Source organism: Cervus elaphus, chromosome 28 (assembly GCF_910594005.1).
Source record: "Cervus elaphus chromosome 28, mCerEla1.1, whole genome shotgun sequence".
In the NCBI taxonomy this organism is placed as follows: domain Eukaryota; kingdom Metazoa; phylum Chordata; class Mammalia; order Artiodactyla; family Cervidae; genus Cervus; species Cervus elaphus.
In genome coordinates, this window is record NC_057842.1 from 30,604,601 (window position 1) to 30,628,868 (window position 24,268).

Below are 24,268 nucleotides of genomic sequence, written 5' to 3' on the forward strand. Positions count from 1 at the left end.
TACTGTCCAAATGTTCACAGAGCAAGAGATAGCCTGTAAATAATACTGTCACTTTTACGTTTCATCAGATTCTAATTCTACTGTTGTTGTGAAATGGACATAAATCTGGGGACTCCAATTCCCCATTCTAAGGCAAATTCTGATAGGCAGATTATTCAAATGTTTGACTCCACCTTAGCTCCTGGAAGAGGCTCATACACCGTCATGTAGCAAATGTTTTGCCTATCAATCTGTCCCTTGGAAAGGAACGTGTCATTTGTTAAGTGGGACACTTAGGTTCTGCTGTTATATTTAAAGAGAAATATTATTTGACATTTTATCCTGGAGCCCAATACAGTTTAAGTGAATAATCTAGCAGTATTGCAGGATTACAAGGCTTTTGTTAGTAGTATCCACTTTTTGTCTGCAGAAGGCACAGTCTTTGCCCCGAGCATGCCGGCACTGAGCAGCTTCCCAAGGAGCCCACATTATCAGGCAACACTGAGATCATGGGCTTTGTCAGCGCTTGCAGCTGTGCTGCCTGGGACTTCATTAACATAATTGATTAGGAGCTAGGACATATTTAGTATTAATCAAGCTGTTTTTAGTGAGGCTGATTATGCACAGTCCTTGATGCACTATTTTAGTCTGGAACTTCCTTAGGACCAGGTTGCAAAAAAATGCTATTATGTAAAAAGGAACTTATATGTGGCACTAACATATGCTCTTCGATTTGAGGAATACAGTTAAAACAGGTCAAAATGTAGGAGCTTAAACATATTTTTCATTTTAATGTTTAAAAGAGGAGGGGTTATATATAGACTAGATTATTAAGTTTGCTCACAGGAGATTGGAAACAATTTAGGGTTTTATCAGTCAAAATCTAAAAAAAAAAAATCATCTAAAAATAAATTTTAAAAAACAGACCTTGTTATGGGCGAAAGCATTCTGCACATCTATGAAGCTCTTAAACGCTTCCCCTGTGCTTTAATAGTGCTTAAAGCAATAAGCTTCTCGCAACACTTGCTTCTCATTCTGTGAAGTATCTATGAACTCTTATCTTGGGTTACTTCTCTAAGGCCTGAAGGTGTCTCTGGTCTTCCTATAATTTCACTCCTCTCCCCAAACCACACACTTTGTACACCATAATGAAATTATTGTGCTTTGAATCTTCAGAAGTAAAAACTAACTGTATATTAAATCAGTTGTTTGCTTTGACTCCTACTACCATGGGATTCTCCAGGCAAGAATATTTGAGTGGGTCACCATTCTGTTCTCCAGGGGATTTTCCTGAACCAGAGATCAAACCAAGGTCTCCTGCATTGCAGGCAGATTCTTTACCTTCTGAACTACCAGGAAAGTCCTTAACACTATATGTTTTAGAATACAGTTGGCCTTTGTCCAGGGAAATTGACTATAGCATCATTGAAAAGATCTTGTATAATGATGATTTCATGCAATCATTTTGGTCATTGTTGTCAATTCACATTTAATTATGGACATAACTTACCTGGAACTAACTTAAATAGAGAACCACGTTCAATATAGTATTAATTCTTATGATCTTTCAAACAGTGTTAAATTTTGCAATGAATTAGTTTTTCTATCTATTGTGAGCTCTCATGGGCTGAAAGACTTGCAAGTTCAAGCCACTGTAGTTACCCATACATTCCACAAGTGGGACAGGTCTATGTGAGTAGCTCGCCTGCTTCAACAAATGGTTCCTTATTATATTAACATCACAGGTGGTTTTAACCCTTAACATGACAGCCTGTTTATCATGTTTGTCAGAGCTGTTTTTCTTAGGAGAGATTAGTCTGACTGCTCTAGGAGAGAGTCCTCCGTGACGAAACAAAAGAGCTTCAGGCAACATTTTCCATCCACTTCCAAGCATCCAAAAAATCTGCTTCATTAAATCTTTGTATTAGTACAATTGCTGGATATGATCCTGTTATTCTTTAATCACTGTTTCCACTGTGGAAGCAGTGACAGACTATATTTTTGGGCTCCAAAATCACTGCAGCTGGTGACTGCAGCCATGAAATAAAAAGACAGTTGCTGTTTGGAAGAAAAGTTCTCACCAACCTAGACAGCATATTAAAAAGCAGAGACATTACTTTGCCAAAAAAGGTCGGTCTAGTCAAAGCTATGGTTTTTCTAGTAGTCATGTATGGATGCGAGAGTTGGACTATAAAGAAAGCTGAGCGCTGAAGAATTGATGCTTTTGAACTGTGGTGTTGGAGAAGACTCTTGAGAGTCCCTTGGACTTCAAGGAGATCCAACCAGTCCACCCTAAAAGAAATTAGTCCTGACTATTCATTAGAAGGACTGATGCTAAAGCTGAAACTCCAATACTTTGGCCACCTGATGTGAAGAGCTGACTCGTTTGAAAAGACCCTGATGCTGGGAAAGATTGAAGCCTGGAGGAGAAGGGGACGACAGAGGATGAGACGGTTGGATGGTATCACCAACTCAATGGACATGAGTTTGAATAAACTACAGGAGTTGGCGATGGACAGGGATGCCTGGCGTGTGGCAGTCCATGGGGTCGCAAAGAGTCGAACACGACTGAGTGACTGAACTGAACTGATTGTTTAATCAACATTGCTGGAAATTTTTTTCTCTCCTCCTATTCAACACAACCCCCTCCACCACTACCAAAAGTCATGTTTTATGTTCTCAGTGATCCCTGAAGAATTAAAGACTTTCGTCCACATGTGATTGATTACTGGACATTTAATGTAAAATGGCCACACTGCATCTACTCTGGCAAAGATGTGGAAAGAAGATGTTAGGTGATCTTTTATTGGATATATATCTTATACTTAAATTACTTTTAATATTCAGTTACAAACATAATTTGCAGTAATAGAACCAAATAAAGTAAGGTGAACTACTACTATATACCCTATCTTCTTCTTGAATAAAGATATGACTGGTACTTAGTTCTACAGTTGTGAATATTATAAATGAAGTTACACAAAAGTGGGCAAGAGGACTGTCGAGAGAAGATTAAAGTCCCAACTTCCAATTGCAGCTTTGACACTAATCAGTTATTTTATCTTTGACAAATGGATTGACTTTTTAGAGCCTCCATTTCTTCTGTCAACTGTGGAGACTGAACTTACATAATCTCAGAGATAATTTTCTGCTTTCACACCCAGAGATCTCAAGCTTATTTTTTTCAGGCTGGTGGATTGGTAGTAAGCTGAATTAAGAACAGAGTGAAGACTCTGTGGCTTGGCCCAGTGTTTAAATAGCTCTTGTAGATGTGTTAGGTTGTGACCATGGTCTGGATACAGATGTCAAACGGGGCAACCAGGCATGTCACCATGAAATGGATAATACTATGAAGCATTATTTTCTGAAGTTCAAAAGTGAGTTGTACAGGTCATAAAGGCTGTGAAAGTTAAGAGGAAGATGAGATATGATTGAGGCAAGGCTATGTGGTCAAATTACAAGACTTGCATTGGGCCATAAAGAGTAAGTTGGTAGTATTTGTATAGAGGAGAAAGGAGCAATATAAGAAACTTATTATGAGATAATTTCTTACCGTAGGATGCATTCGAGGACAATGTTCTACAGGAGCTAGTAACGTTTTATTTACAGTTCTATTAAAGTAGGAACTTTATCATCTTTGCTCTTCATTGAGATATATCCTGAGAAGCAAAAAGCATAAAATAATAAAATAGAAATTTGGCTCAGGTTCTCATTCCATTAACTCTATGACACAGTAAATCTTGTTGAACTTTTGGGCAATACAATATTTTCCTTTGTTTTGAGGTGAACTTAACTCATATCTTTGTGCAGTTTTTAATGGAATTGACCTCCAATTGTAAATTTTGATAACATAGGTAAACCATACTACTTTTAGGGCCTCTTTTACTTAGAAAGTTGCTATGAGGACTGCCTGAAATAATGTACATAGCAACTTAGCACAATTAGGTACTGAGCTATTAGTTACTGTTATCATTTTTTTAATCAGCAAATTTGTACATATAGTAAATAATTAATTTTCATGGTAAATTTTTATTGATATCTGTAGAGGTTAATATGGTAATCACATTAATGTCATTAGTGAACAATTGTGAAACTCTATAAAATTTCTTAATATAGGACTCTGGTCATATCCTAAAGAATTTTGTACACAAAACTGAATCATTTACCCCTCCTCATAGACTGCATGAGCCTTTTTTTTTTTTTTTTGATAGAAAAATTCTTTAATCAAAACAAGTTTACATGTTGACACTTATGGCTTAACTAGAATAAATTTGTCCAAGTTTAAATTGTGTAAGGACCAAACAGATGTGATATCCAGAGTTCCGTCAGAACAGTGGGTCCTAGTTCCATTGTAAGGCCTCTCAAAAGCAAAACTCCAATTACTGAAATGATTCCAAGTTTTCATCTAAAGATGAAAAAAATTACCCGAGAGGTCAAAGCATACAATGCATGTCACATGCAAATACTGGTATTTAAGCCTTTTCCCCGTATTCCTAGTTTCCAAACATGAGAAGCATATTAGCCTTTTAAAACAACGGAGCAGAGGAGTAGTACAATTAGATTTTCATTTTCGATCACTGAGTCAGCGATAAGTAAGGTGATGAGTCAGTGATAGTAAAGGTGAATGATGAAGGGTAGAGCTTGGAGGTGTAGAGGTAAGAAAAACTTAGGAGGCTACTGTTTATAAGGAAAAATCATGCTACTTTTGTTATGAACAATCACATTTAGCCCTCAAAATAATTTCAAGCAGTGAATATGATTTATATCATTTCAAGAGACGATCAGAGGAATCAAGTAAATTGCCTAAGATAACACCATCATAACAATGGTATAATTGGAATTGGAATTCAAATGTCTCATGCCCAGGATCAGTCTATTCCATTATCGAGAGCTAGCAATTAAAAGGTAGGGCTGAGCATAATTGCTAAAGTCTTATCTGACCTGGGTAAATGAATGGCACTTAAGAATAAGAACTGGTTTGGGGAGACGATAATGAGTTCAGTTTCAGACTTGCTTAGTGCATCAGGGTCCCTCGAACATTCAAAATGGATGATTAAGAGTGTTTAATGAATATAGTGTTTATAAAGGTTTGAGCAGAGTTATGGTGAAGCACCCCAAGCTTGACCAACTCAGGATGGCTTTATCAGTCCTAGGCCTGAGGAGTCACCAAAATGGAGAGGTTTACAAATCCCCAAACACGGTAACTCTAAGAGAGATATGCCCAGCCAGAACTATGTCCTTTAGTAGAAAAACATATCATCAACAATTTGTAAAATTATGTATATAATATTCTCAGGGAGGTAGTTGGAGAATAAATATCCAACTATCTCTTTTTTTTCCCCTGCTCTATTATCTCTTGATATTTTTCCTATTGACCAAACTAACCTGAATCCAGAGGTTGTATTAATCCTTGGTTAATCCGTGAAGGTGAGGGTGGATATTGGGCCTGGAGAGAAAATGAAGATTCTGCCATGTGTTGAGCAGCATGTTAAGTGGGATTCACATAAGTGGTCATCTCTAGCAGACAGCTGAAGCTAGGAATCAGGAGTTCACAAATGAGAGAGCTACAGACACTGAAGTCAGAAACTTAATCTGAGCATAGCATTTCCTGAAGCATGTAGTGGGGAATTCTAGTTCTAGGTTATTCTTGGTGAAAAAGAATTCGTAGTGTAATACATTGGGTCTGCATAATATGTTGTATTTCCTTTTTGGACAGTCTTAACTGATACAATTATATTAAAAAAAAACTATGAAATTCTTATTAGAAAACTGTTTAATTATTTTTAACCTCAGTGACGCTCACAATTTGTGATCGGAGAAGCATTACTGTTCCCAGTAATACTTACTGAGCTCCCAAGGAACAGGAGATCTTAAAAATATCCTGTGTCATACAAATTTTAGTTTTGAATATAACTAAATGGCAGGCCAGTCATGAGTTTGAGTGAGGTTTAGGGTATCCAAGAAGGAAAATGTGGGAATAACATTGTCTTGGAGTTCTCCAGAGAAATAGAGCCAATACAATATATGTGCAGACACACAACTGCCCCCCTACACACACACACACCCAGGGGGGCAGGGAGAGGGGAGAAATAGACAGTTATTCTAATGAATTGATTCATGTGCTCATGTGATTTGGGGTGCTAGTAAGTCTGAAGTCCATCAAGCATGCCCGGGAAGAGTTAATATTATTTTCTCAAGTCCAAAGGCAAACTAGAGGCAGAATTCCTTCTTCCTTAGAAAATGTAAGTCTTTTCTCTTAATGCCTTCAACTGGTTGGCAATCTACTTCACTCAAAGTCTACTGATTTAAATATGAATCACATCTAGAAAATACCTTAGAGCAACAACTAGAATGGTTTTGACCAAATCACTGTTACTATGGTCTAGTCAAAATGAACCATACCAAATGTCATCACATAAAATTAACCATCAAAAACATCAGCAGAAGACAGACTAGAAAGCCAAATATGAAAACAATAATGAGAAAGGAAAGGGTACAACAAAGCCAAGAGCCCCAGAGAGATGGATATGACAAAAATTGGCCAGGGTCCTTTAGATTTGTTGATTAGAAGATCATGGTGACCTACTGCTATACCCTACCCATAAATGAGGGTATAGCAATCAGAAGTCTGAACTAAAGATCCACTAGTTCATATTAGTTTCTTAAACTCTCTGAGATGACTCAGCTTCCTCATCTAAAAAGTTTTCTTTTCAACATAATAATCTCAAAATTCTGTTTTATCTCCACAATTTTATCATGCTTGAGGCTTTTATTTCATTCATTTTCCTCCCTACACATTTATTAGAAGTAGGGCTACTCCCTACTTCTGAGGGGAAAATGAATCATCTATTTCAGTCTTAATGTTTTTCCAACATTTTGTTGGTTTTGAACTCTATTTTCAGATGATTTTAGGTTAACAGAACAATTGTAAAGATAATACATAGATTTCTAATATATTTTTCCTCTAATGTTTTCATTTTACATAACCACGATTCACCTACCAAGACGAAGAAATCAACTTTGGTACACTAGTCACTGAATTACAGACTGAATTCAACTTTCACCTTTTAATTATTTGTAACAAAATTTTAAAATTATTCTTACATACATGTGTGATGAGGACACAAATATTAATATAAGTATTCATTGCTTTTCCCCACCACCTAATGCCAAAGGAATATTCTGGATATGCCTGGTCAGCTCCTGAGTGTTTTTATTATACTTAGGACTCAGGATATGCTGGTTGAGCGGAAAAAAAATTTGGAAGAAGCTCAAATAATTAAATTAATTCATGTTTGAACAAGGGATAGTCCCCAGAAGAAAACATAAGATTTGGACAGTGAGAAAAGAGCTCAAGAAGAGAGTCAGCATGGGCTGGAGTAAGTTTTTAGTTTGCTTTCCAGAAAGAGAGGCTTCCCTGGTGGTTCAGATGGTAAGGAGTCTGCCCTGAATGCAGGAGGCCTGAGTTCGATCCCTGAGTTGGGAAGATCCCCTAGAGAAGAAAATGGCAACCCACTCCAGTATCCTTGCCTGGGAAATCCCGTAGACAGAGAAGCCTGGCGGGCTGCAGTCCATGGGGTCCCAAAGAGTCAAACACGACTGAGCGACTAACACTTCCACTTCCAGAGAGAGAAGGTTTTTGGGAGAGCTGCTATGATGAGAGAGGGTTGGGGAGTCCAATAAGGAGAGAACCTTTAGAACGTTTTGCTTTAGGTCATACAACATTAGCAATTTTGAGAGACCTCAGGAAAGGTTTAAATGCGTATTCAACTCTTCCTTGAATTTTAAACTGCCACTTCTTTTCATTGCAGCGCTGTACAGGGCCAGGCATGAGGGAACACAGTTATGTGGAGTTAATATGCTGGAACAAGTACAATTCAGTTTAACAATTGACTAAATTAAGGGGGAAAAAAAGAAACACAAAAAACAAATAGGTGGAAGAGTGTCAAGAGAAAGGAAATGTAATGACATATCCCATATATGAAGTATAATGGCCTAGTGGCTCAGATGGTAAGGAGACTGTCTGAAATGCAGGAGACCCGGATTCAGTCCCTGGGTTGGAACGGAAGAGTCTGGCAGGCTATAGTGCATGGAGTCGCAAAGAGTCGGACAGGACTGAGCGATTTCACTATCACTTTCATGAAATACAAATCTGCATTTTTTGTTGTTGTTCAATCTCTCAGTTGCCCGACTCTTTGCAGCCCCATGGACTGCAGCTTGCCAGGCTTCCCTGTCATTCACTGTCTCCTGAAATTTGCTCAAACCCATGTCCATTGAGTGGATGATGCTATCCAACCATTTTGTCCTCTGCCACCCCACTTCTCTTCCTGCTCTGTCTTTCCCAGTATCAGGGTCTTTTCCAATGAGTCAGCTCTTCACCATTAGGTGGCCAAAGTATTGGAGCTTCAGCTTTAGCATCAGTCCTTCCGGTAAGTATTCAGAGTCTATTTCCTTTAGAATTGACTAGTTTGAATTCCTTGCTGTCCAAGGGATTCTCAAGAGTCTTCTCCAGCACCAGTTTGAAAACATCAATTCTTGGGCACTCAGCCTTCTATATGGTCCAACTCTCACATCCATACATGGCTACTGGAAAAACCATAGTGTTGACTATATGGACCTTTGTAGGCAAAGTGATGTCTCTGCTTTTTAACATGCTCCTTAGGTTTGTCTTTTAGTAGACATTAAATATTCTAAAGAAACTTGCATCTCCAGAGTTAAAACTTTTCTATCTTATTATAATAGTCTTGATTTCCCATTATTAATTAAAAGTGCTTTTTATGAATATCATTAACTTTACCCATAAGATAAAGAAGTTATGTTTTTCTTCCCCTATACATCCGACAGTATAGCAAGGAATGTCATCTGATTTGACAGTCCAGTAGCAATATTCTGGAGATCCCCAGAATAAAAAATTAAAAAAATCAAGAGGTGACAACCAAGAATCAGGGATGAGTAAGGGGCTTTCTGTTGATGAAGGCCAGCTTTTTGGCTCAGAGATCTTTCATAACTTTCATGCTGATATTAAGAATTAGATTTTTTCCCCTATATTTTGACCAAAGAGAAAATTAGGGATGAGAAGTTTTGTGAATAAGAGTGAATGTGATTTTTATAGCTTCCTTATTATGAAATTTTAATTGGAACCTTCTTGTGCCAGCAACTTTCTCTCAGAAAGCATTTTACAAGAAAGAGCCAGGTCCCTCCAAAGCTCCAGTTTATAAGTATCATTTTTTTCATCATAAAACATTTATTTGCTATTTGTGTCAGCTTAACCTAAATGTTTCTTTCTGTTTTATAAACTTCTTAGAATCCCCATTGAGATTCTTCATTCTCTCTAGTACCGATGGAAAAAGTGGCTGCACTGTTAAAGCCAGGTCTGTTTTTACCCACATGGAATAAGGAGTCTTAGCAATTGTTCACATGATAAATGGTGACAGATACTTGCTTAAATTATGTAAGAATTTTGTGTAAAAAAAATCTGATCTACTAGACTAAACCTTCCTTATATTAGGAAGAAGACAAAAATTACATTAATGGTTTGGTATAATTTATGAAACAATGAAACTTATGTAGTCTATCATTTGAAGTAAAGTTGAAATCCATATATTAAAACAATTACAACTGGAAGAGTTGTATTCTTTGAAGGAGCACTTATTTCCCTTATAAATATTGATATGCATTAAGCTTGGGCTTCCCTGGTAGCTCAGTTGGTAAAGAACCCACCTGTAATGCAAGAGATTCTGGTTCAATTCCTGGGTCAGGATGATCCGCTGGAGAAGGGATAGGTTACCCACTCCAGTATTCTTGGGCTTCCCTTGTGGCTCAGCTGGTAAAGAATCCACCTGCAATGTGGCAGATCTGGGTTCAATCCCTGGGTTGGGAAGGTCCACGGGAGAAGGGAAAGGCTACCCACTCCAGTATTCTGACCTAGAGAATTCCATGGACATCCATGGGGCCTCAAAGAGTCAGACACGATTGATCGACTTTCATGCGTTAAGCTTAATTTCAAGACTTTAAAGGCTTCAATTAAGAATCTGACTTATAAATATGCCCAATATACCAGTTAACTTTTGGTAATTTTAAAGTCAAATTTTATTTCAAAATAACTATTGAGTCTTTCTAATTTATTTAGTAACTGAAGCCCTAAATTCTCAAGGATCTGTTACAAAATAGCCATATCTTTGAAATGGTACTTTAGAGTAATGTATGCTTTGATTTTAAATGATAACCAACTTTTTTCTTAAATATCAATAACTTAGTCACATACAGGAAAAACTCAATTCTCTGATGTTTCTAGGTATTCTTGACACTTGAAATGCAACAAACTACTTTTGCAATTCATTTCCTGCTACAGACAAATGTAGGAAACATATATAGATAAAAATATGGAAAAGGTAATTATATGTAAATAATATGACTTTGAAAATTGACATTTACTAGAAATGAATCTTATATTTTCCTTACCCTTGTAGAAAGATGCATTAGAAAATTTGTACTAAAATATCTTCAGCAAGCAATGATTCTGCATAAAAACTACATTATAAAAGGGTTAAAAAGTTTTTAGATATACTCCAAATGTTTGTAGCACCAAAAAAAAAAAAATTCGAGAAGAACAAAAAAGAAAATGCAAAATATTCTCTTTGAAGCTATTCAGAGATGAGTGTGTGGATGGAGAGCTTCTCACTTGAGTATAAGACTCAATAAACTTTAATTGAGCATTTGCTTCCCAGAATGTAAAAGCATTGAGAGGAAAAATAAATACCGGAAGGAAAAAGAACAGATGTGGCCATCTTTATCTATATAAACATAATCCATTCAAAAATAATGCAATCATTTTATTGTTTCTAAAGTTTTTTTTTTTTTTTTTTTCATTTTTGAAAGGCTTGGGCACAATCTTTATCCATTTCAAATGTGAATTTTAATTAGCAAACTTTGTTTGCAATTTGAAATATATCAAATAATCTTTCCCTTTGCAGTCTCTTTTGCATACTAAATTCAGAAACAAAATAATTTCCATTATGTCAGAGCACTTTGGCTGTGAGAGACCCGAAAGACAAGTTTCACAAGGATAGGTTAAAAGCTGGTGCTTCTTTTCTGCCCACGCCTCAGTTCATTTGTAATTTTTTGTTAGAATAAGTCTACTGCAAACTTCATATTCCATATTGTAGGGGAAAGAACAGAGTTTTCAGTGATCCTTAGTTTTAAATCCTTGTTATGTCACTTACATGATTCGTGAATTTGGACAAGTTACTCAACTTTCCTGAGCCCATTTTATCACGTAAAGGATATGTAGACTTTCATCTGAGAACTAAGTACATATTCTAATACATATAAGGTCATGTGCTGTATTCTATTATAGTATTCTACTATAGTGTAATTTTCTATCACCTTAAAATCAGTTTGATTAAACCAAACTAACACAATTTTTTGGCCTTATTCTGATCATATAAAATAACTATTTATGTTACCGAGTCCAAGCACACTCTGCTCACTGCACAACAAGCCAATATACCTGAGAGACAAGATACTGAGGCAAGGAATACGACTTTATTTGGAAAGCCAGCTGATTGAGAAGATGGCATACTAATGTCAAAATAACCATCTTGTCAGGGTCTGGATGCCAGGTTCTTTTATAGAACAGAGAGTGAGAGAAGTTGAGAAAGTGAAGTAAAATGCCGTTATATTGCAAATATCTCCTGGACTGGCCAACCTCAGGGAGGGCATGTGCTAACCTCTTTACTCTTGGAGCCATTCACAGGCGGGCAGGGTCAGAGAGTATATTAAAAAGCAGAGACATCACTTTGCCAACAAAGATCCATATAGTCAAAACTATGGTTTTTCCAGTAGTCATGTATGGATGTGAGAGTTGGACTATAAAGAAGACTAAGTGCCTAAGAATTGATGCTTTTGAACTGTGGTGTTGGAGAAGACTCTTTAGAGTCCCTTGGACTGCAAGGAGATCCAACCAGTCCAACATAAAAGAGATCAGTCCTGAGTGTTCATTGGAAGAACTGATGTTGAAGCTGAAACTCCAATACTTTGGCCACCTGATGCAAAGAGCTGACTCATTTGAAAAGACCCTGATGCTGGGAAAGATTGAAGGCTAGAGGAGAAGGGGACGACAGAGGATGAGATGGTTGGATGGCATCACCGATTCAATGGACATGAGTTTGAGTAAACTCCAGGAGTTGGTGATGGACAGGGAGGCCTGGCGTGCTGCAATGCATGGGGTCGCAAAGAGTCGGACACGACTGAGCGACTGAACTGAACTGAACTGGATTGAACTACCTCCCTTAATCAAACTGAAGTGTTAATCTCTCAGTCATGTCCAACTCTTTGCAACCCCATGGACTATAGCCCACCCACCAGGATCTTCTGTCCATGGAATTTTCCAGGCAAGAATACTGGAGTGGTTAGCCATTCCCTTCTCCAGGATGTCTTCCCAACCCAGGGATTGAACCCAGGTCTCCCACATTACAGGCATATTTTTTACAATCTTAGCCACCCTGACTCCATCTATAACGTCCCTAAATCCTTGTAACTGTAAACTTTATCCCTTGTTAGTCTCACAACCCAAATTCCTGGAAGGAATAGTTTAAAATTCAAACCCTGACAAAGGGTTTGACCTAAGGTTACATAATCATTTGTTGATTAACTGAACCAACTGTTTATGTAAGGCTCAGGGTAGTCACTGGAAGATGCTGTAGAATTTCTGGTTGTGACTTGTTGTTAGTAGCTGATAATGAGAAAAACTGGCTTCTAAGAAAAGTTCAGCATTCACTAAAGGAAAAATCAAGGCAAAGACTGGATTCAGGTTCTGAAAAGCCAGTTTACTTTACTCCGTATAACTCAAGTAAAGAGCTTTGCTGTTACAGTAACTTAATTACAGTGTAAAGAGCGGTACGCCCACCATGTGTCTATAATGTTGCATTCCTTCAAGAGCCCCAGATAAAATTTGGAGGCGATTTTTGGGGAAAAGAAGGAAAACATGAAGAAGAGTATTTTTAATGAATCCTTTTTCTTTCTTAGTCTTCATTGCAATATGGTCACACAATCCATTGGGGCACTTGACACCCACCACTCAGCAGCAGCCAAAATTCCTCTTAAAACATAACTCATCACAATATAATTACTCTGCTTGAAACCTCTCAGTGACTTCCTACCTTACTCACAATAAAATGGAAAATTCTTGTTGTGAACAAGATTCAATGTGATTGTCCCAGCCACATCTCTGACCATTTCTCTTCCCACTCTCCTCCTAAATCCACCGCTCCAGCCACTCTGGCCCTCCATGCCGGAGTGAATATATGCCCTTCTTCAAATATAGCTAGACTGCTCCCCTTTCAAGATCTTGGCACATATTTTTCCTCTGCAGGAAAATTCTTCTCCCTAGTAGCCTACTGTTGTTCAAGCATCTTTTCAAATGGTGCTCATTCAAAAAGGTATACCCCTGTTCCTCTTCAAAAAAAAAAAAAAGCCACCTCCCGTTCCCTCATACTCTAATCCTCTAGACCTAGCTTTGTATTTTTTTCTGACTCCTATTATCATCTGACTTTATATACACATATATATGTATTCTATATAATGCATACATATAAATATAAACATGTTCATTAAAACTAAAAAATGGACTTTTCTCTAGCCTTAAAAAATTTTAAGTCATGGCAATCAGAGAACATAAGCAGCTATTTACAAATTGAAAGCTTTTTAAGTTAACTGTTCTCAGAAAAATTAAGAAATAGATGCAAGATGAGACATACTTCCTTTGGAGAAATAAAGGAATAGACAAGTGAAGAGAGACTTGAGTATATTCTGTTCATTCCCCCTGCCTTTTGTGGTTGAAGACAGAAGATTTGCTTACAGTTACATTATGCAGAAACTACTAGTTATAGAATAACTGGAATCCACTGCTTCATTCCAACACATTGCCCCTTCGTAACATGTTAATTCCTACCTATTTTTATCTTAAAGTTTCACAATATGTAATATTCCTGATACAGCCTCCCTCAACACAGAAAAATAAGAATTAATGTGCATTTACTCAGATCAATAAATATCGCACTTAGGAAAACTGAAGATTTTATATGGTCAGATTTTGATTGTTTCAAAAATATAGTAATATCTGCTATCATTATTTTTTTGAATGTCCGCTCTTGTCCAAGCACTTGGCTCAGGTTCTTCACAGTAAGTCGGCAGGGTAGATTGTACTAGTTCCATTTTTCAAATGAGGCAAATGAAACTCAGTATCACAGCACGTTGCAATGTCACAACCAGAAGGGGTCAGAGCCAGAGTTCAGACCAAAGTCACACTTGCTAGCACCCTTCCATTGTCTCCTGTTTCATTCCTCTCTGTAGATAACAGTGGGAAACTCTGATAGTCGTTAGTGTAATTGAGCGTATCTGTTCATGTGAAATTTTCCATGATGTGCTGTGACTGGGGCCCCATGTCCACCTCTGCCGCTCTAAAGAAACAAGGTGACCGTGAAGAGGTGTGTTGGAATGCATTGTTATGAAAGAGACACGTCCTTATTTACTTAACTGGGACCAAGACTACTTCAGTCCTGGCCACAGAGAGTTAGAAAAGCATGTAAATTTGGATAATCCCTACACAAGAAAGGCATGAGGGGGAAGAACAAAACATAAGATGAAAATGAAGCATTTGCATTTGTTTGCTCGTTTTGCTAGGAACAGGCATCTTCAAAAGCTTTACAATTATAATTAACTATTGTGCATTCTCTGGCTTTGAGATGGCATGAAAACATTTAAAAGCAAGAGAAAAGCCCATTGTAAGGGCTTAGGAAGTAAAAAGTAAGTCATTTAATTTTTCTTTCATCTGATGTTAATTTATGCAGAAGCTAATAACATATTTGTGGCTCAGAGCTGCTTATTGTGGAGAGGATTTCTCTCTCAGCCAGTCTTTCCTGTGATCCCCACCAGATAGAGCCATCATTTCCCGGCCTATGACACTTTTTCAGAGAGAGGCAGTAAACTGATAAGTTCACACTCTATGGACACACTTAATTGCGAACCCTCTGAGAACCAATGATATAAAATGTCCTAACTCTTCTCTAGCTGTTACTAACAAAACAGCAAACAACTGGAGGAGAGCAATGAGGAGGAAATTGGATATGTGGGTGCATAGTCAGGTGGAAAGAAAGGAGTATTGTTGACTACTGAAGGAGAAAAATGTCATGGGAAGGAGAGTCTTCATATAAAAATCATGGGTTACTTTTATACCCAAGAAGGATATAATTAAATTGTTGTACCTTTTATAAATGAAAAACTTAATTTCTCTGCTGCCAGATCACCTAGAGAATAGATGGTAGTACTTGAAGAAATGCAGGGATCTTCAGAAGTTGATATTTTAAATAAATTAACCATGAATAAAAGTAAGTCCCATAATGACAGCTTAAAGGTCTAATTCATAAAAATGTTATTAAAGTACATTATTTATACCTGCTTTTTGTGGATTTCTGTTCTTATTCATGACTCTTTCAGTGTATGGCCATAATCACAGGAAGAGTGTATAATGGAAGCGTTAATCAATCTGAACTAAGGCAAGGATACTGTATCACCACAATAAAATCCCAGCTATATTAATATAAAGGGTAGAATTTATTACACAAAGTAATTCTCTTTAAAAAAAAATGAAAAGAATGTCTTCCATCTTATGGTCTCAAATACCTACTTTCATTCCTAGTTTAATATAAGATGAACTAATTGGCATGAACTTTTTAATAAAATATTTATTCATCTACATTATGAAACTTAGAGACTCAGATACTAAGTTGGATACTAAATTGTGATCTTATCATGACTATGGCACTGATTTTTAAGATAGGCTAAGAAATATTTACAGTTAGTCTGTGTGTTAATTAACTCCTTTCCTGGCACGTGGCATCCGATGGTGATGTTTATTAGCAAATGCCAACTTAATTTTCTGGCATATGTATCTATTTAGATAAGATGGAAAATTTCCTGCAACATAAAATTTCCCCCAGAGAAGCTGAAAGTACTGATACTTAAATCAAAAGTATCTTTATTCAGAATTTTAAACATGATTTACATATTTAATATGGATAAACCTTTAGGAGAAAGCAAAGTAGAATTCACTTGGTTTATTTCTGACTCTAGAACTATCAAATTGTGACTTCTTGACTTCCTACTTCTGATTAGATGAGCTGTAATGGTACACTGTAGATACATTTAGACAGAGTGTGAATATATTTCTCCCTACCACACTAACTTATCTCTAGGAGTCATGAAAAGAGGTTCTTTATAAATTATACTTCTGACACTGAAAGAAAGTGTTGTCTTTGATCTTGTAGGTAAAAAATCTCTATACCTAAGGGAATGAATTAATTCCTGTACTTAATAAGATGCAGTCATTAGTAGGCAACTTAAGCATTCATACTAGAACTACACATTGAATTTCTTCAGCATAGTAACAATCTCATAATAGTTCTGGGTAATGAAAATCTTTGAATGCCTGGCATTTATACTTGAGTTGAAGAGACAAATGACAAACAAAAACGTATTTCAAATATAAGGTAAATCGCACTACTAACTGAAAGTAAAAATCAGCCAGTTTCTGACATTAACTGTGCCTATAGCTGCCTCAAACCTAAAAGTACTGAATATTCCATTTTAACAACTGTGTGCTTCTACATGATTTTGTTATTTGAAATGAGAGCACTTACCAGAAAAATGTCCAGGGATGTCTAGTTGTTACATGGCTATCACTGGCCACCATTTGAGTTTCCTTCTGCCCCTCAGACCAAGGTTTTCTCAGATCGCTGAAAGAGAAATCTTCCATGAAGAAGTCTAGAGGCCCCACAAACTGTCAAACCATTCTATGTGTCCGTCAGATTTACTGCAACCTCTGGGTGAAAAGATAGTCTGAGCACACGGATTGATATAGCCACTCAGAAAGGGCAGTGGGAGTTATGTCCCCAGTACAGTGCCAGGCAGATGTCACCAGACTCCACGTGTCTGTTGACAAGAGGCAGATTTGAAAAACGGTAAAATCAAGATAGATATCATCAATGGCCTACTGCGGGCTTCCCTGGTGACTCAGGCAGTAAAGAACTTGCCCACCATGCGGGAGGCCTGGGTTCGATCCCTGGGTTGTAAAGATCCCCTGGGGAAGGGAATAGCTACTTGCCCCAGTATTCTTGCCTGGAGAATTCCATGGACAGAAGAGCCTGGTGAGCTACAGTCCATGGGGTCGCAAAGAGTCAGACACAACTGAGCCACTAACACACACACAATGGCCTAATGTATTATCTCTAAGGAGACTGAACATATGAAAACAAAAAGTAATTCCTTTAGCTTACCTGCAGAACTGTTCCTCAGAAATTATATTTTAATTTCCAGTATTAATATCTTACTTTAGGCACTAGACAAACAATTGTTTGGTTCAGAAAGCTTGAACTATCTTTTTCATTTTTTGTAAAGAATATTAGCAGCCTACCATTGCATGCACTTGCTGTGAGGCAGCCACTGTGCAGAATGTTTTGTAAACATTATCTAACTTTAAAGGAAGTACTGTTATTTTACAAAAGAGGAAAATAAGGCTTAGTGAGATTAAATCACTTGCTCAAAGTCACGAAACTATCTGGAGGCAGAATTAACTTTAACAGTAATCCTTCTTTCAAAACTTGATTTTCCTTTTGTACTAAAATTTCCTAAAGGAAATATTTTAAATTTCTTCTCTAGAAAAGCAAGAAGAAAAGAAGAAAGCTGAGAAGAAAGTGACTTCTGAAACAAAAAAGAAAGGTGAGCAATTTTAAAGCTAACATATCTTAATTAGTATCCATTTGTAATGTTACTGTTAAAGCTGTTGTTTTCTAAGAAAGAAATTCCCTTTTTCTGTCCTGCATATAGGGTTATCGTTACCATCTTTTAAAATTCCATATATATGTGTTAGTATACTGTATTGGTGTTTATCTTTCTGGCTTACTTCACTCTGTATTTTAGACTCTGTGGGAGAAGGCGAGGGTGGGATGTTCTGAACGATAGCATTGAAACAAGTATACTATCAAGGGTGAAACAGATCACCAGCCCAGGTTGGATGCATGAGACAAGTGCTCAGGGCTGGTGCACTGGGAAGACCCAGAGGGATGGGATGGGGAGGGAGGTGGGAGGGGGGATCAGGATGGGGAACACATGTAAATCCATGGCTGATTCATGTCAATGTATGGCAAAAACCACTACAATATTGTAAAGTAATTAGCCTCCAACAAATAAAAATAAATGAAAGAAAAAAAAAGAAGAAATTCCCTTAACAATTTTATTGTTGTTGTTTTTAACAAACAAATATAAATATTCCAAATAAAGTTGAGATTGATAAATCTTTAAAAGAAAATTCAAGCCTACACACTCTTAAAATGTGTTGCTGATTACTTTTTTCCTTCCTTAGTAATGATGCTCAATTCTACTTCATTACTTTTCTTGATTATATAATATATGAATATTACTATTCAATTTAGTTTAATAAAATTATCTATCAAAAGAGCCTATTTTTTAATATGTGGGAAAGAAACTAGTTGATTGGTTTGCTATTTTGTTCTTTTTGAGTGATGTTTTTCAAATAGTGCATCTGAAGTCCCAAGTGATCTCAAGACTTTTCTAAGCTTTTGACATGCTTGTGGTAACCTGATAACCCAGAAAACATTCAATATACCCCTTTTAAAATCCTTTAGAAAAACTGCTGGATTATATCATAATTAACAATGCTATCTAATGTTCATACAATCATGAGAGATTATTTTTTTGACTTAACAAAAACTTGTTCCTTCCCTGAAGGGAGGGCACACCAAAACCACTGTTCTGTTACAGAGGTGTTAGTTCACTCATATTTGATGTGACTATGACTCTAATTTAGAATCACTGTATACAAGATGAATTGGTTGTTAATGGCAGTAAAATGTGCCCTGAAATAGATGATAAACAGACGTTTCTAATGTTCTCATTTTACTGCCAGAAAAAGAAGATGTCAAAATGAAAACTGAGAAGGAAACTGCCATGGATGTGAAAAAAAAAGGTATTGTACTTTCTTTGCTTCCTTGGATTATGTTTAGGATACTCGTTAATGAAGGAATCTTGGGTCAGTGTAAACAGATTTAATATAGGTACTTAAGTCTGTCCATGTACAGGATGTCAAAGCAAAACATGCTCAGGACAAGGTTAAACAGATAAAGAAGACTTTTTCAAGGTTATTGCAATAGGAGAGAGAGACCAGTATTTATTCTGAACTCCGTTTCTTTGAAACCAAAGCAAGAGAGTTTTTAAGAGCTAGAAAGGGGTGGAGGTATTGTAAGCCATCTGTGTTTGCTGATTGAGCTTACTCAGAAACAGACTGAACTTTCTCTTATTTTCAAGTCAGGAGAGTAGTTCTGCAACTTGGAGCAAGGCACCCAAGGGATTAGGTTCCTACCCTCCTACGGAACCTGGAGATGGATATACTGTCTTTCTTGACGATTATATTTCAAGGAAGTGGCTCCCACATCTCTGAAAAAAACACTCTGGGTTGTAAAATTGGAAGAAGTCTTTTAAGAAGATTTATGTCTTGAAAGAGCAGAGAAAAAATTTACAAGTTTTCTAAAGTAAATGCTATGAGAAAAGAAAGGTCAGGAGCCTAAGGACCAAAAGGTGCCTTTCTAAGTTTAGTGAAGCTGAGGAGAACTTTAAGGCCATCTTTGTCAAGACATAATGAAGCTGAGAAGAGCTACATAGTTTAACTTGACTTTACAAAGATGAGAAGTGAAGAACACAAAAATAATCATGCATTCCATGAAGATGTAGTGTTGTTCAACAGTGTAGATCTTTGCTTTACATTTAGTTCTGCTTTTACTCTTGTTCAAACATGAATATCTGCTTTTATTCAAGTTAAGCTTAAATCTAGGTGAAAAAGATAGTTGTCTCAAGTATTATCGTTTGGTGTATTTTCACCCCAATATTTCCTCCGCTACTGTCAGTGATGCTTGAAATTCCACCATTAGAGAAACCCCATTTCTTTGAATTATGAAAGAATTGTCCTCTATTAAAATGCAAATCTCTTAGGGCCTTTGTGCATGGGGTAACAAATGAATTCCTCTGAGCTATATTAACACAAAGCGAATGAGATTTCCTGATCTTCCCTGTGTGATAATAAGCTGAAAACAATGCCATTGAAAATGAGTCAGTAGGTAAGCTTAAATGAAGGTGAAATTGAAGAGAGCTCCAAGGTAGGACATGGTGTGGGGAGAGCAGACTGGGCTGGATGCCATTAGTGAAGACTTCTCTTAAGTAGTCATAGCATTGGTTGGGGAAAAAAATGTGGTAAGGGACTCTGAAAAAGGAGATCATAGGATGACAAACTAGATATTGATTACTCTTAGTAAGTAGTAAATAGAAATTACAGAAAACCTCTACATCGTGCTGTAAGTAGGGTAAAAATTTTGTGAAATACATGACTGCCTGGCTCATGAAATAATCCAGGAAGAGACAGTCATGTGTTCTCTGATTTGGGGACTTGACTGCCAATTACTTTGAACTTGAATTATTATTATTATGTTAATTTTATTATTGAACATTCATTTATCTTGTTTTAGTTAAAGCATTCTTTATTCTCCTGGTGAAATATGTATCTTATCATAAGAAAGGGAAAACATAGTTCTGACCACGTGATGATAGAGTTGACTGCTTGTCACTGTATCTGTGACAGCTATATGATTGAGTGCTAAAGAGAAACAAGGTTTTACCTGGGCAATCAGTTTTACTGAAGTGTTTGCAGAGGAAAGTTTTGAATTAGAATTGTCAAAGTCTTTATCACAGGTGTGAAAATGCAAACTCCTGAAAAATGCTTTTGGCAAAACGCAATGGTGTGCATGTGGTGGTAGTTTTGATTTGAATTTTGTTTTTGAAGGTAAAAGCACCACACTTTTTGTTCAGAGTGATGGGAAAATCTGATGCTTCTTTGCTACTGGGAGACCTGTGTTATTAGCACAGAAGTCGTGTCAGAGCGAGATTGTACACCACTGGCCAGAGAACTAATTATGCCAGTATCCTTACCTGCAAGGCCAGCGCTCATCCACTGAAGCGAGGACTGAACTGGGTGACGGCACAGCGTATCTGGGGAGGGCTGCTCAGCAGGTGTGGAAAAAGCAAGCTTGTCCCTGGAATCAGTTTTCAGTTTGTTTATATGTAATTTTTACATTTAATTACATGAAATACTACTGGCTTTTACCAGTCAGCTCAAATTCCTGATTAAAATATGCACAAGTTATTTGCTTGCAAGATCTTAACTTCCAAATGGCCTTCCAGGTGCTTAGTGGGAAAGAATCCTCCTGCCAGTGCAGGAAACCCAGGAGACCCAGGTTCAATCCCTGGGTTGGGAAGACGCCCTGTAAGAGGAAATGGCAACCCGCTCCACTATTCTTGCCTAAAAAATTCCACGGACAGAGGAGCTGGGAGGCTACAGTCATGGGATGACAAACAGTCAGACATGGCTGAGCAACTGAACGTTAACAGAACTTCTACGTACTCAAAATTGTGTGTGTATGTGTGAGAGACAGACAGACAGAGATATTCAATTAGTGTTGATCTCCAACTCATGTTTCTTCTTGTGCTGTGCTGTTCTTAGTCACTCAGTCGTGTCCGACTCTTTGTGACCGCATGGACTATAGCCTGCCAGGTCCTCTGTCCATGGGGATTCTCCAGGCAAGAATGCTGGAGTGGGTTGCCGTGCCCTCCTCCAGGGGATCATCCCAACCCAGGTCTCCCACGTTGCAGCTGGATTCTTTACTGTCTAAGCCACCAGGGAAGCCCATGTTTCTTTTCAGAGTTTAATAATTCTCCAACTACATTTTCATGTGAGAGGAATATGCTTTAAAAACAGCCAGTTTGAAACTAATTATGAAAATAGTAAAAATTTCTAGAGATAACAAGAGAAATTGAGAATAACCTAAAATCTTAAAAAGCTGCAATTGGTATGTTATTTCTTCCTAAAATAGTTAGAAGAACATGACAGAATATCTGATAGCATTATTCTAGTCCCAAATAGTAGCAAATCTGCAAGATGTAAAGTATGCCTAGATGCTTATTTAATATATGGGTTTTATCACAGTATTTTTTTATATTTCTATTAACATTCACATTAGTATGATTATATATCATATTTATATGTTATATTATTATTTTGTTTTATTACATTTATATTTTACTATTATATAGATGCAAATGAATTTAAGGCTTAAGTTCTACTGTTTGATAAAAGAGCTTCTAATGCATGAAACTGGTAAATCACACTTTGTTAGTGATCTATTAGGGAAAAGATAGGTGGGATTTTATAGGATATAAAGTTGCCAGTCCATGAATTGAAACTGGATAACTGATACATTGGGATTTAGTATAATAATTTCTTGTTTGTATATATTTGAAATTGTCCATGGTGAAAAAACCCAAATACATCATTCTAAAAATATTGATTGAAATGAAAAAAAAAATCGCCAAGATATTTTTACAATGTTATGAGATAGGTTTCACCCTGAAGAAATACTATTTTTAAAAAAGCAAAGAAGAAAGGAAATAAAAACTTAAAATCTTCCTTATGTTTGTATCAGGCTTAAGTGCTAGATATACATACCACTCTAGATAATACAAGCGGTAGGGGTTATGTAAAGGGAACTGGATGCACAAAAAATTGTAAGGACAGGAAAAATTGGTATCAAGAGACTACATTGGATTATGGAGCAACAAGGATTATCAGTTGTCCCGGAAACGGCTTTGTTCTCCAAAGCTGCCTCCAGGCCTGTCTTTTCACACCCACAGACTAGATGCTGAAAGTGTTGAGGCCAGACTCAGCCACTTACTCACATCAGAGTGACCTTGTTTGCCGAAGCAGTCCTGCCTTTTTTCAGTCTCCTGTAGGAGCATCTAAATAATAAAATTTAATATGCTGCAAGAGAGTCCAGAAGACAGGTGTTTTTGTTTTTTTTTTTTTTTTTTGCATTCCAATTTTTCCAATTGGAAGGAGGGAAGAATGGAAGTTGAAAGAGACTATCCAATGTGTCTGTAGTAAAGATTCTTTCAGAAATGCTGTAGAAGATAAAATTCATATATGAAATGGTTTTGAAGACCTGGATTGTACAAAGACTAAACCTACCTTTGAGTTCCCCTAAAAGCTACAAAAGATGGCTCAATCAAACAACATAATAAAATTGGGCAATTTAAGGTGCTCACAAGACACACAAATGTAATTTGTTCTCTTCCTAAACTGTGGCAACGTGATTTTTTTCCCTAGAATTATCTGAATAAAAGTATAAATGATAAAAAGGATCCTAAAAAACCAGACTAACTTTTCTGAAATAAGCTACTAGAAAAGGATTAATTCACTCATTTATTCTTACATGCATTCCTACAGGAAATAGTCATTAAATGCCTATTATATTGTACCAAGGGCTTAGTATACCTAAAGGTGGATAAACCAATTAAGCCCTGGCCTAATGGAGCTTACAGTTTGATATGGGAGGCATACATTGACTAAGAAAACATAATGTCCACAGGTACAACACGGGGTAAGGAACTTGGAGGAAACAAATCTGGGGCAATAACAATGGGAACAATGGGTTCATCGGCCTCTCTCAGAGACATTTATTTGTAATCCAGTGTACTGGAAGGATCCAGCCATTGATGAGGACATCTTTGTGTGATGTGTGAATGTGGTGTGTATATGATAGTGTGTATATGTATGATTTGTGTGAGAGGACATACAAGGGATCAGGATATGCAGGGACATGTGTACGTGTTTGCTCAGTCATATCTGACTCTTTGAGAGCCCATTGAGTGTAGCCTGCCAGGCTCCTCTGTTCATGGAATTTTCCAGGCAAGAAATACTGGAATGGATTGCCATTTCCTTCTCCAGGGCATCTTCCTGACCCAGGGATCGAACCCATGTCTCTTGAGTCTCCTGCACTGGAAGGCAGATTCTAAACTACTTGCACTACCTGGGACATGCGTAGGTGTTTGAATTTATTAAAAGTGTAATAGGAAACTCTTGAAGGGTATTTACAGTGAAGAGAAATATTTTGATTTGTGTTTAATACAGGTACTTTCCCATTTAGATAATAGAGTTAGAGGGAGAAAAGAGAAGAGGTGTACCAAAGAAAAGATGGTGTCATTTGTTGAAATGGGGAAGCCTATATGAAAACAGCTGTGATGGAAAAAACCTAGAATTCAAGTGTCTTGTTTCAGGTATATGTGACACAGCATCATTCATTTTTTAAATTTTTATTAATTTATTTTTGGCCAC

General features: G+C 37.0%; 1 protein-coding gene and 1 long non-coding RNA gene across 14 annotated transcripts in view; one reads left to right on the forward strand and one right to left on the reverse strand.

The window, feature by feature from the left end:
- The window catches only part of LOC122685289, a 50,734-nt gene extending 33,801 nt beyond the window's left edge, over positions 1-16,933 (reverse strand). The window contains exons 1-3 of one of the 13 annotated variants that reach the window (XR_006338332.1): positions 16,677-16,926; positions 5,365-5,425; positions 3,533-3,638 (exon numbers count right to left, since the gene is read on the reverse strand). This is a non-coding gene — a long non-coding RNA (uncharacterized LOC122685289). Of the gene's footprint in view, positions 1-3,532; positions 3,639-5,364; positions 5,514-9,699; positions 9,770-16,676 lie in introns of those variants that run through there. The other 12 variants (XR_006338340.1, XR_006338339.1, XR_006338341.1 and 9 more) reach the window with 12 other exon arrangements.
- Positions 16,934-18,891: 1,958 nt separating this feature from the next.
- LOC122685286 (triadin-like) overlaps positions 18,892-24,268 on the forward strand; it is a 158,820-nt gene continuing 153,443 nt past the window's right edge. Inside the window, exon 1 of the mRNA XM_043889889.1 lies at positions 18,892-19,021. Within this exon, the coding sequence (XP_043745824.1) occupies positions 18,979-19,021 (43 nt within the window). The 5' untranslated portion in view covers positions 18,892-18,978. The remainder of the gene's footprint in view (positions 19,022-24,268) is intronic.